Below are 12,228 nucleotides of genomic sequence, written 5' to 3' on the forward strand. Positions count from 1 at the left end.
TGAGTGTTTGTGGCCATGTGTATGTGCAAATTTGCACGATCTGAGCTCCAGAAGGCTATTTGAACCTGGTTCTGGCATCCAGAATAATGATGATGGGTTTGCAAGAATGTGAGCGTAGTCCTACCTTGGTCAAGCCGTTGCGTCCTGAACTGGATCCTGGGGCTGTACGGCCCAGGACCGACAACTGTGAACGCACACACCCTGACATCATACACAGTATCGGCACTAAGACCCTCCAGCAACACACTCGACCCAGGAGTGGGCACCACCACCTCCGTAGCGTTCCCCCGACTATTTATGTCCTTATACAGCACAGAGTACTTTGTAATTTTTCCATTTTGCTCTATCAGAGGGACTGATTTCCATGTCAGTTTGAGGTAGGTAGCAGAGGCCTCCTCCAGAATGATATTTTCTGGGTATCCAGTCGGAACGTCTTCTGGAGTGGTCACCTCCTTGACAGATTCCTCTCCGTAGCCCATTTTGTTTCGGGCAGAGAGTCTGAACACATAGTTAGCTCCCTTGTGGATATCCAGAGCAGTGTAATGGGTTTCTTTAGTGGGGAACTCCACCACCGTAAAGGGAAGAACATCCACGCGGCCGAAGGTGAGTCGGTATCCCAGCAAAGGGGTTGGTGGGTTGGGAGGGGGATACCACTGCAGAAGAGCAGTACCTAATTTAGTTGCACTAACCAGCAGTCTAGGTTTCTCAGGAACTAAACAAAAGGGAGACAGTAAAAGAAGAAGAAAGAGAATGATGAAAAGATAATTAGAGGGTTATTATAACGCACATTACTCATAATCAGAAGCAAAACGGGATAATACATATAATGTGCGACTAAATGACCTACTTCTTAATGGCAACGCAAGGTAAGACATTATGACGTATGACCAATTCGGTAATTTAGCAGCGTCTAATGTTAATTAATGAAGCTAAACATGATTACTCATAACTGAGCCTTTTTATCAGTGAGTCTGTTTGTGAAGGCACACTTACAAGGCAAGGCAGTGCATGCAGTAACAGCTTTGCTGCGAGCACCGTCACCCTTTGCGGTGTAAGCTCCCACTGACACAGAGTAGGCTGTGTCTGCTTTCAGGTCTCCGAGCACAATCTCCTAAAAAACAACCATCGGCTCCGTCAGCTACAAGAGACAAACAACTGTGGCATTGCTGGGTCTTAAGATCCAAATGGATGGAACAAGACAGAAACGGTTTGTAGACAGCAAGGCATTCAGTTCAATTGCAGTGCCTAAGGCTCTTTTTCCATTTTGATGGAAAAGCTTCTCCTTGGAGATTATCTTAGGGAAATGGAAAAACAAATTTTATAAATTGTAGAAACTTAATACGAAATCTCATTTAACTGAACTAATTTATTTTCTTTTTTGTCTTTTTTTTAACCACATTTAGTAGAATATATTTTCTAACTTATTTGAATAAAAACAAGTCAGATAAATTCAATTCTCATTTGGGAAGTTATAAGTACTGGTATTTGTCTTCAAGGGAATAAAAAAAAAATAGAACAAAAACTCAGTGGAGAGCGGAGTGAAAGCTCTCGGCACAGTCTGGATTTTGAAGGTAAAATCTATTCTGCTCGTAATGTTTTTTTTTTTTTTTTTCCATTTTCATTAAAATGCCTGACAAAAGGTTTACTTACATATTCTGCTGAGTTCCCATATTCCCACTAAGCAATGAAGCCATAAAGCAGGAAAAAAACAAAAATGCACACTTTAGAATATTCGTACAGGATCAACAACATACCTCTAAATTTAAAGAAGTATATCAATGAACATTTTCAGAGACTATTGTCGAAGGCTGTTTTCATAGTAAAAAAGCAATATGGTCATTGCTTTCTAAACAGAATACATTGCATATCAGCTTGGCCTAAAGTGGTATTTATATTCATCCTGCGTGAAAAGACACTTATGTCTTATTTATTTTAGGTTAATTGCAACCTACAATCAAAAATGAAGTCGAATGACTTTTCCTCTTTTTCATAAATTGCTCCTGGCACAGATTACTATATAAGTAAATAGTTGCTTGTGTTCGTGTTACCTGTGAGTCATCTATGAGGATGTCTTTGATGAGGGATTGACCTTGTGGTTCGCCATAGTTTGTCCGCACATAGTGGACTTGGTAGCCACGGACCTGTCCATGTTGCAGCTCAGGTGCCGGAGCTCGCCACTTCACCCTAATGGCCGAGGCATTCACTGTCTCTGCTTCAACCCCTCGTGGAGGACCACTTGGAACTACAAATGCATTTTGGAATAGAGGTCAAGGGTCACAAGTGATGGGCACTTAATAGTAAAAGCTGTCAATTTAGTCCTGTAGAAAATAGGTTGGCAGAAAAAAAAAAAAAAATCCAAAAGGTGGGGAAAAAACATTACAACCCTTCAAAAAGTCTTTAAGTGCTGTGATGTCTGGTAAAAAGCCGATAGGTAAAACTGAGAGAGCTTGAGGAAAATCATGGTTGGAAAAAAACGGTGAAGTACAGGAAGCAAATGTAGAGAGAGGTAAGAATGGCAGAGAGTGAAGTATTTGTTGCCAGCGGCAGGAAAAAAGTGGCAGTCATTCAACGAGAAAATACTGTTATCAAGAAAGACATCTCTCGTGCTGCCAAGAACTGCACTTTTACCCGAAAAGAAAAAGACAGAGAGAAAAAAGAACCTCCAGTCACCTCTTGTTATCTGACTGACTCCAGTAAAAGCACTCTAAAAATGGTGGACTTAGAAAAAAAAAAAAGATTTTATGAAACAAAAAGGACTAAAAAAATATGGAGTGAGTGTTCAAAATTTTTTTTGCAGATTCTTGATAGCACAAAATACAGTTAAGAAATGCATATTCAATTATTTTAATTGGTAAAGAAGATGGGGAGGATTTTGTTTGTAAGACATGGTCAGTCAGAAAAGGAAAGACAAGACGTAAGTGGGTTGTTTTGTTTGCACGGATCATCAGTATCATTATAAAATAATGAAACCAAGAGAGTTCCTCGTTACCAAAAAACAAGATTTCAAAGGATAGGAAAAGATGCAGGAGGATCTTTTTCTATCCTTTCCAAAGGATAGGAAAAGATGCAGGAGGATAAAAATGTCAGTGGAAGAAAATGGGCTTCTGGAAAGAAGGAATATTCGGACGAGATTTCCGAGTTTTGGGTTAATTTTTTAGGTTATTAGAGGGAAATCAAAGCAAGGATTATTAAAATGGGTGGATTTGAAAGTGGTTCTAAGATGCAACATTCACTTAAAACCTAAGCTCACAGAAAGAAAAATGCCTCTGCCAACCAGTGGTTGTTAGTTGGGGGTGACCCTCATTCAATATTAATCGGCGGCCGTTGTTAGTTGGGCAGACCAGCCTAAGACGGGTACGGGAATATATTTGCATTTATTTCAGGAACATACCATCTTCCTCAGTGCGGACAAGCAGCTGTAAGCTTTCCGGTCCTTCTCCAGCCTCCGTGAGCGCTCGAACAGTTAAGCCATACTCGGTCCATTTCTCAAGATTTTCCAGGAGATACGGAGAACTTCCCGGAGGAATCCCGTCAACTCTTTTGGACGTTTTGTTGCCCTCCATTGTGGAATACTGGATGGAGTATCCCGTTATGACGCCGTTCTGAAACTCCAGGGGTGGTGGAGCCCAACTTACCAGGATGCTGGTAGAACTGGGACTGGTGCATGTGATGTCCTGGGGAGGTGCTGAAGGAACTGGTAGGCCAGTATTGAGGAAGGTGGTTGTTGTTGGGGTAAATGTCATTGGGTGGTGTGTGCGAGTTGTTTTGTGTCGGATGAAGAGGTCAAGAGGGTGTTTGCCATGAAAGAATGATGATGAAATCGAGCGGATGAGAAACAGGAGAACAAAAAAGACAAAGAAACATAAAATGAAAACAAAACACTGGATAACGAAAACTCCTTGTGTGTGAGAAATGACTTTGTGTGACTAGAAAGCAAAAAATAGCTGAACAAAGATACCGAATGAGGGGTGTCACATCTCTATAAATGTTTGGTTAATGAAAACAAGTGAATGACTTCAAAGAAATGTAACACAAAGACACTGAGTAGAGATATTACACATAAAGATGCCAGCTGTAACTTACTTGTCCTTTGCCTAATGAAGATTCTCTGATCCATGCTGGACTTCTCATGTCTATCTGCGAATTTCTGGCCTCTTACCTTGTAGTTGATTGAATCTGACAGAACTCAGATTGATACCAAACAAATAAAGGCTTCGACTCTAAATCATTCATTCATCAACTTAAACCCTAGATTAAACCAGCCACACAATTAAAAGAATTGCAAATGTTTTTAAATTGTGTTTAATGATTCGGTGTTCAAAGAACTGAAGAAGTGGTGTTGTTCTCAAGTCGGTGGCTGACGTGCGTATTTTTTCTGATGTCAGGTTTCAGATGCCAGTATTCATTCACGTATTTGTTTAAGCATCAACCATGAAGTCGGTTAAAGTCTGGATTGCCCCATTTTGACAATGCAACAAATGAACTCAAAGATGTGTTTGGCAGAGAAATTTGTTGATTTCACCAGGTACAAAAGTATTCACACTTTTTGAACTGTTCACATTTTGTCACATTACAACCCCAACACCTGATGTTTTGTTCACGTTTAAAAAGCTGAAAATGTAGAAAAAAAAGAAAGAAAAGATTTTATTCAAATGCTGTTTTGGAGACCAAGCTGAAAACCAAAATAAAATAGTAAAGATAACAGGAACACCACCCAGTGAGCCAGTAAGTATCAATTTGAATAAATTTTTTGAAAACATCTACAGACAAGGATCTCTTGACAAGGCATGTGCTTTTTATTGCTTTTAAACTGTTACCCTCAGGTAGATGTTATTGCTATTGCCATTGCTTTTTTTTAACAAAACATTACAGAGCTGTTCTTTATAGCAAAAAATCAGTATTCAAACAAAGACCGAAGATCATTTGTAGTTTTAAAATACCTCTTTTCATGATCTTAAAAGAAAGCATGTTTAAATCGATGCCTGTATCTCTCCAATTCTGTCTTGACATTGTCTGTCGTTTGAGAACATCTGGATGGATCTGTCTAGCGTTCTGTTTTACTTTCTGGGGTGATGTATATGAGCAATTTCATGTGCTCAGTCACCAATAAAATGTCCTAGCTGGGACTATAGAGTATCTATTCTATTCTAGAAGAGCCCAGTCAAAGTACAGAGCTAAATATAATTGGAAATCTAACAGTCAGATTTGAAAACTGCTTTTCAGAGATGGCCCAATATTCAGTCCAACATCTGCGATTGAGATATTTTACCAAGAAGAATGGGCAAAGATTTTAGTCTCTGGATGTCAAAAGTTATAGAGAGATATACGCCAAAAGACTTTCAGCTGTCACTGCTGTGAAAGCTTTTTCTACAAAGTGTTAACTCAGGGGGAACAAAAAAAATCCCCCCAAAGTATCCTAATTTTAACATGAAAAATCCAAGCAGCATCAATACTTTTGTAAAGGTCTATAGCTTGGGTGTTTTTGAGCACCTTTTTGGCTCAGTAGCCTTGCATTGTCAAAACAGAAGCTTGTTTTCCCCTCTTCTCTCAAATCCAATCTCAACCACACACTTTCACACCATGTAGTGCACGCAGATAAACCTACGTGTCTGTGGCGTGTCAATGGACACTTCGTTGGTGTATGCTCCAATCCCATTTTTGCTCTTGGCGGCCAGCTGGAAGGTGTAGGTGGAGAAGGGCTTCAGGTTCTTCAGCAAGTAGGAGGTGGCTGGCTCGAAGCTCACTTTCCTCTGAAGAGGCGCACAGATAAGAGGAAGCTCTTAACATTCAGGTCAGGTCGTCTTCTCTCTGCTCTTCATTCCATCCACTCAAACATCCACTTTTAATATTTATGTTATCATCCGTCCGGCCACCAAGTAAACAGTCCACGGTACCAGTCCATCCGTTTATGCTGTGCCTACCTCTTCAGTGTCGTCGACCCTTCGATACACCAGTTCGTATCCAGTGATTTGGCTGTCTGGGCCGCCCTGGGTCGAGGGGGCCACCCAGGACAACAGGATACTGGTCTCAGACTTGGCTTCCCCCTTGAAGTCCAATGGTTGAGATGGAACTAAAAAGAAGAAGAAATGGAATAAGAAATGAAAATATGACTACTTATGTGTCGTGTTTTCCCAGAATTATGGGGCGATGTGCTTTTCATAGTGAGTCGTTTTGTTGTTTCTCTAAGTTTACCTCCAGTCTTGGCTATAATTTGGAGATCCTGTGACAAAGGTCCATCTCCTACAGAGGTAAACGCCAGCACTCGGATGTAATAGGTCTTGTTAGGAGTCAGATCCTGGATGGTGATGAAATTGGTGCCTCGGACCATCTGCTTCTCCCACTGTACGCATCAATGCAACACATGCGTGCTCAGTTTTAATGCTGCCAATAAAGTGTCAGATTTTAAAGTTATTGACTCAAATGGAGCAGAACCACACACCTGGTTGACTGGGAGTGTGTTGTCTGAGGTGTAGTACACCCTGTAACCGACCACCTGACCGTTGGGTTCCTCCGGCTCGTCCCAATGAATCATTGCTGTTGTAGCACTCAGCATCCGACCTATGACCTGCAGGAGAAAAAAAGCCTTCAGCTGAGCAATTCAACACTCTAAAACTTGAAATCAGACTCATTTGATTCAGCGTTGTGGTGCTTAAGATGAAAAGGCAAACAAAATCCAAACTTCACATTTTATTCCTGTTTTGTTGTTTTCATATTTTAGATTCCAGAAAATGAGGCTAATGATTAGTCTAAAAAGGGGCCAAGACTAAAGGAAAAAGAGTTACTGTAATCCTAAGAATGTCGGGCCATCAGTTTAAGACCTTAAGCTGAAGCGTACCTGGGTAATTCAGCACGACAATGATCCAAAGCACAGCAGCAAGTACATGTCTGTGTAGCTCAGATAAAAGGAAAATGAATATTTTGCCTGATACAAACCTTAGCTTGCTTTTATAAAACATGTCAGTGTCACAAAAAAGCCAAAAAGAGAAGGAATCTGTAAGAGGGCAAATACTTTTCTGCAGCTCTGCACATGAAGATGCCAAGAGGTGCCTATCTGCAGTAGCTACGATATTAACTACTTTTAAACGTCTAACAGAACCTTACTTCAGAAATCCCGAACTACCCCTTTAAGATGTCCTCCTACCTGCCGAGGAGGCGATGAGGGAGCCTGCTCCGCTGTACGAGCCTCCACCACCTCGCTGGACGGACCCTGGCCAATGGTGTTGACGGCTGCGACCCGGAAATCGTAGTGAGAGTACGGGCTGAGGCCGCCAACGCTGTAACGCGTTGTGGCAATGCCGTCTATCCCTTTGTAAGGGTCGTCTGAACCCTTGGCACGATGCTGGAGCGAGCAGGAGACATCAAAAGAAAAGAAGAGGAGTCACATACACAATCTGTCCCTGCTTAATAGCATAAATAAATATGTAGAAATTACGAAACCCCAATCCTTTGATTACTAATTCAGTCCAAATCTCAGTCTACATATCTAGATGTGAGACACGACATGCCGAGTGTGGTTGTCATGCTTTTTTATAAACAGAGTATTGAGTCAGAGCTATTTTTTATTCCTACATTTAATTTCGCTGCTGCTTCTGGGAGGAGAGCAGCCACATGACAGCGGATCCCATTTGAGCAAATTGAGAATTTAAAAGTGTATCACCAGCCGGAGGCTCTTTTGTTTTATAGCCCTGCTTAATGATCTGTTAATAACAGTTTACAATCATATATAAAAGAAAAAAAAAACAAAAAACTATTGCTTCCTGAAGTTCTGTGGCTCGATGTGTGCAAACAGTGTTTTGTGTGGATGTGTGTCATTGTATATTATTGGAACCCCTATTAAAGGTAAATAAAATTCCTCAACATAATTTCCTTTATACTGCAGCAGAAAAATTTAACATGACACATTTCTAAAACAAAATAAAATAAATAAAAAAAATAAAACTTTCAAATTTAGTTCAATGGTTAGAGTGAGAAAGATAATCCTTCCTTAAGAAATAATTATTTCTTTTCTGTTTATTACATTGACAGCTACCCCCAACAATTCCTCTAAGACAAATAAAACCGAGGCAACGTTTTAATTTTTACTTTTATAAGTTGATTACTATGTTTAAGATTTTACAAGACTGTTTCCCTGTGGCATAAACATCGTGTTACAAAGAGGCCTTGCCACTTTTTAAAATTGAAAAGACATTAAAACAAACCTTTTCTGGTCCATACTATAATCAAAAAACAAATGTGACAGGGCTTTCTAGACACCAGGCTTTGGAACAGGCTTCCTAATCAAACCGACTCAGCCCAGGAATATGAATAATAATGGAAAAAAAAAAACCCTCATAAAACATTTCTCTTTCTGCAAGTTTGCTATTCCATTTAAGTATGACACCTTGGCTTTATTTATTTATTTATTGGTTGTATATATATTTTTTTTACTTTAACTATATCTGCGCATTGTGTTAGACCTCTTTTCATCAGATCAAAATGCATACATCGCCAATTCTGACTTAATTAACAGATGCTAAAACCTCTATTGTTTTAAGGGAATGACCTATGGTGAACATATGGTGAAATAATGAGGCTGTGTAAAACTAAAAGAAAATATTTCCAAATATCTATTTTAGAGGGGTTATTTTTTTTTGTTGTAAATCTTCATCGCAAGTAAAGAGTTCTGCAGTTTGTGAGCGCAAAATGATGCACACGTGGTTGAGTGAGTGTTTGTTCCACACCTGGATGATGTAGTAGGAGACTGGTTCGGGGTTTCCAGAATCCCAGGTGAGAGTAATGCTAGTCGCAGTTCTCTCTGTCACCACAGGAGCACCAGGAGCCTTTGGCAGGGCTGCAGGGAGGGAAAGGCAATAAAATCTCACCCATCAACCACTTAAAACTTGAGAAAATTTCAAATCTACAAAACAATTACGTGACAAGGCACACGAAGAGTCACTATGGTAACATTGCCACAGTCTTTGCCAATTGATTTAAAATTACGGAAGGCAAATGTGAACAAAATTATTCTGGTCACCAACATGAAGACATCAAGTTCATCCAAACTTCAGCTATTCTGTGAATGTCTCTGAGGTGTTTTAGAGAACATTAGTGAACGAGTCAATGGTGGCTTTTCAGCAAGAGGTAGAGCCTTGTTTTAAGTCAATAGTTCTTGAAAACTGGCAGATTTTTTTTAATCACAAAGCATTTTTCCCAATTAATAAGAGAAAAAGCTGCCAGGTATTTGACATTATTTTAAATGAATATTCAAGAATTATTGACTTAAAACAAGCTCATATCTTTTTAAAAAGTTACTTTAAGTTAGTTTGGTCTTATTTCAAGTTCACTAAGAGAAAAGATAAAACACTTAGTAGGATGTTGTGTTTTTGCAGTGCATGACCCTAAGCAAACAAAACATCACGTGGTGGCAGCTCAGTGTACAGTACAATACAGTGAAGGTGTGGCAAAAGGTAAAAAAAAGTTTAAGGTGTACTCTTTAGATTTGTGTTTTTCTTATTTTACTTTAGTGTCCCAGAGAAACACTTTAAATTTGCAGTAAAAACGACTTATGGTCCAAACACACAAAGCTTTACAAGTTAAATTATAGACTCACTGTCTTCATTATTCATTTTCTCGTTTATATTCCATACATAGAACTCACCTTTCACAATAATCTGCGCCATCGCCTCGATCACACCGAGCGTGGACATGGCAACGCAGGTGTAGTTGTTGGACTGGCGCACGTCAGTCAGCTCCAGGACGTTGCGTCCAATGGGCATGTCGTCCTCGGGCGTCAAGTCTTCCGCTCCCAGCATCCACTTCACGTACGGCATGGGCGAGCCGACCGCCACGCAGGTGATGTTGACGTTCCCCCCAGGCATGATTTCGCTGTCGGCAGGGGGAATGGAGAAGCGAGGGGGGACGCGACGTACTAAAATAAACGACGACGAGGGCAGGAAGGCGAGAGGAGGGACGCGATTAGAATTCAAAGACTTAGCAGAAAGAACAACAACAACAATCAGGGATTAAATGAATCTTTCACAGGATTTAGAATAAACTGCAAGCATACAGAAAGGACATTGTTGGTGGGGTTCATGTGATATGAAAATGTTTTATTAATGCCAATGAAAGTGCACGCTGCTTAATGTTTTATGAACTGCATCAAAAAATATACAAAAAAGTCACAGCAAATACATGCACACAAAGGAAAAGATCTTTTTCTTTCTTTTTTTTTTTTAACTAGCTGATTTGAACCCCCGATGCCTGCAAAACACTAATGGATGTTTTGTTGAAGAAAAAAAAAAAAAAAAGTTGGGAGAACCTCAAACGAGCCTCACAGTCATTACTGTACCAACCTTCTCGCAGCTCTGCAGAGGGAGGCGGTGGAGGAAGTAGAAAAGACAGGAAAACAGGAAATATCAGACAAGACGGCAAGAGAAAACAAGTAAAGTATAGAAGACAAGAGAAAGGGCGAGAGAACAAGGAGGAAAAGAAACGAGGAGAGGAGAAAGAGAACATAAACAGAGCCGTATATTAGATGGTTGATGTTGGTGAAAAGCCTTCCAGTTTAAGGCACTGCCAGCTGTCTCCACAGACCGCCTGTCAAACACTCCCTGAGCACCGCTGCAAGGTTTTACCGGCCTTGCAAGCACTGTTAGACACACATCACTGACTCTGCACCGTTTCTCTGCTCTTTGTTACATACATAGTTGATACATGTGTGTACCCCACTTCAATGTGTGTGTGTGTGTGTTTCTTTTTTGTTTGTTTTACCCAGAAGCAATGCTAGATTTGCCAATGCGTGCTACACTGTGTAAATGCCCCCTCTGTTTTGTTTTTTTTCTCTCTTTTAACCAGGGTGGGCAGACAAAAGAGCAGAAAGCCCCAGGAATAAAATTGTCTCCAAGATTCAAACATTTGGCGGGTGCACGTGTGAGCGTGTCGAGGGAGCAGGGAGGCTGACGGCGCCCGAGGAAGTGAGACGCCTGTCAGAATTGGGGAGGAAACACGAGTTCTAACTGGACGATGATCTGGATTTTCTTCTGAGGTCTAAAGGCTAAGAAGCCAGGGCAGAGCAGATTAATGGTTTGAAACAAAACTGATCTCAGCTACTGCTTTAAACGTAGCCCTGTTTATGAATAAAATATTTAGTGAATTCAAAATCTGTAGGCAACAGTAGTGTCAGATCACATTAAGTATTTATAACTGGTAATTTTTGTTGTTGTTATGTTACAGCCGCCATATTTCACGTGTTTTACTGAGATTTTATTTGAATCAGAAAAGAAAGGCATGTATTTGGATTCAGCTCCTCTACGTTTATAAATGGTAGGATCACCTTTCCCTCTGATCGTAGAAAGCAAGATGTGTCTCTGCGTCATTTTCACATCTCGAGACTGCTACCCTCCAGCTCAGTTAAATTGGATGAAGAGTTTCTGTGAACTTCAATTTTGAGACCTCATCACAGATCCTCAGATAAGGTCTGAATTTTGACTGGGTCACATGAATATGCTCTGATTTAAACCATTCTGTTGTTGCTCTGGCCACATGTTCAAGGTTGTTGTCCTGGTGAACGGTACACCTCAGCCCTAGTCTCAACACTGAAACTTTCTCCCTATCAGCTTTGACCAGCATCTCCAGAAAATGATGCAGCTACATTTGATGACGTGTTAGGTTTATGTGTAGTGTTAGTTTCCTTTCACACAGATCTACATTTTGGTTTCATCTTGAGCAGAGAAGAGATGCTCTAAGCTTGTTTTAGAGCCTCATCCTGATTTAAACTTCTCCACAACTTTCTCTGTGACCAGTCTGACGAGTCACAGCACATTATTGTGCACGGTATTATGCATTGTTACAAGCACAATACCAATGTTCCTCAAACATGTCAACCTTCTTTCTAAAAATATGTTTTTTGTTTTTTTATATATATATATTTGGTGGTGAACAGATGTTGGAGACGGCTTCGACTTACCTCTGACATACAGGTTTGCTGGAGTGGAGTAGCGTGTCCCAAAGCTGTTGGTGGCAACACACTCATACTTCCCCTGGTCCAATTCCTCACTCATCTCTATCTGTAGGGCACCTGGATGGATGGAGCACCAGAGAGAGAGAGAGAGAGAGAGGGCAGAACACAGAGAAGATAAAAATAGCAATTACACAGCAGCGGAAGACATGTAGGTGTCTAAGAAAACTAAACATGAAAATGGCGTTTAAGTTTTCAAATATAAAAAAAAAAAAAAATGACACTGGAGGCAG

At 40.4% G+C, this 12,228-nt stretch overlaps 1 protein-coding gene across 25 annotated transcripts in view; it reads right to left on the reverse strand.

The window, feature by feature from the left end:
- Nucleotides 1-12,228, reverse strand: part of ptprdb (protein tyrosine phosphatase receptor type Db) — a 221,713-nt gene that overhangs the window by 35,979 nt on the left and 173,506 nt on the right. For 12 of the 25 annotated variants that reach the window (XM_016671257.1, XM_016671247.1, XM_016671255.1 and 9 more), the window contains 14 exons: nt 11,945-12,055; nt 10,332-10,343; nt 9,638-9,907; nt 8,721-8,830; nt 7,142-7,339; nt 6,440-6,565; nt 6,193-6,340; nt 5,922-6,070; nt 5,606-5,750; nt 3,392-3,694; nt 2,049-2,242; nt 1,651-1,677; nt 994-1,111; nt 125-712 (listed from right to left, as the gene is read on the reverse strand). In XM_016671257.1, coding sequence (XP_016526743.1) covers nt 125-712; nt 994-1,111; nt 1,651-1,677; nt 2,049-2,242; nt 3,392-3,694; nt 5,606-5,750; nt 5,922-6,070; nt 6,193-6,340; nt 6,440-6,565; nt 7,142-7,339; nt 8,721-8,830; nt 9,638-9,907; nt 10,332-10,343; nt 11,945-12,055 — 2,499 coding nt within the window. The remainder of the gene's footprint in view (nt 1-124; nt 713-993; nt 1,112-1,650; nt 1,678-2,048; nt 2,243-3,391; nt 3,695-5,605; nt 5,751-5,921; nt 6,071-6,192; nt 6,341-6,439; nt 6,566-7,141; nt 7,340-8,720; nt 8,831-9,637; nt 9,908-10,331; nt 10,344-11,944; nt 12,056-12,228) is intronic. The other 13 variants (XM_007551701.2, XM_016671248.1, XM_016671258.1 and 10 more) reach the window with 4 other exon arrangements.

This window comes from Poecilia formosa, unplaced genomic scaffold (assembly GCF_000485575.1).
Source record: "Poecilia formosa unplaced genomic scaffold, Poecilia_formosa-5.1.2 Scaffold43, whole genome shotgun sequence".
NCBI lineage: Eukaryota > Metazoa > Chordata > Actinopteri > Cyprinodontiformes > Poeciliidae > Poecilia > Poecilia formosa.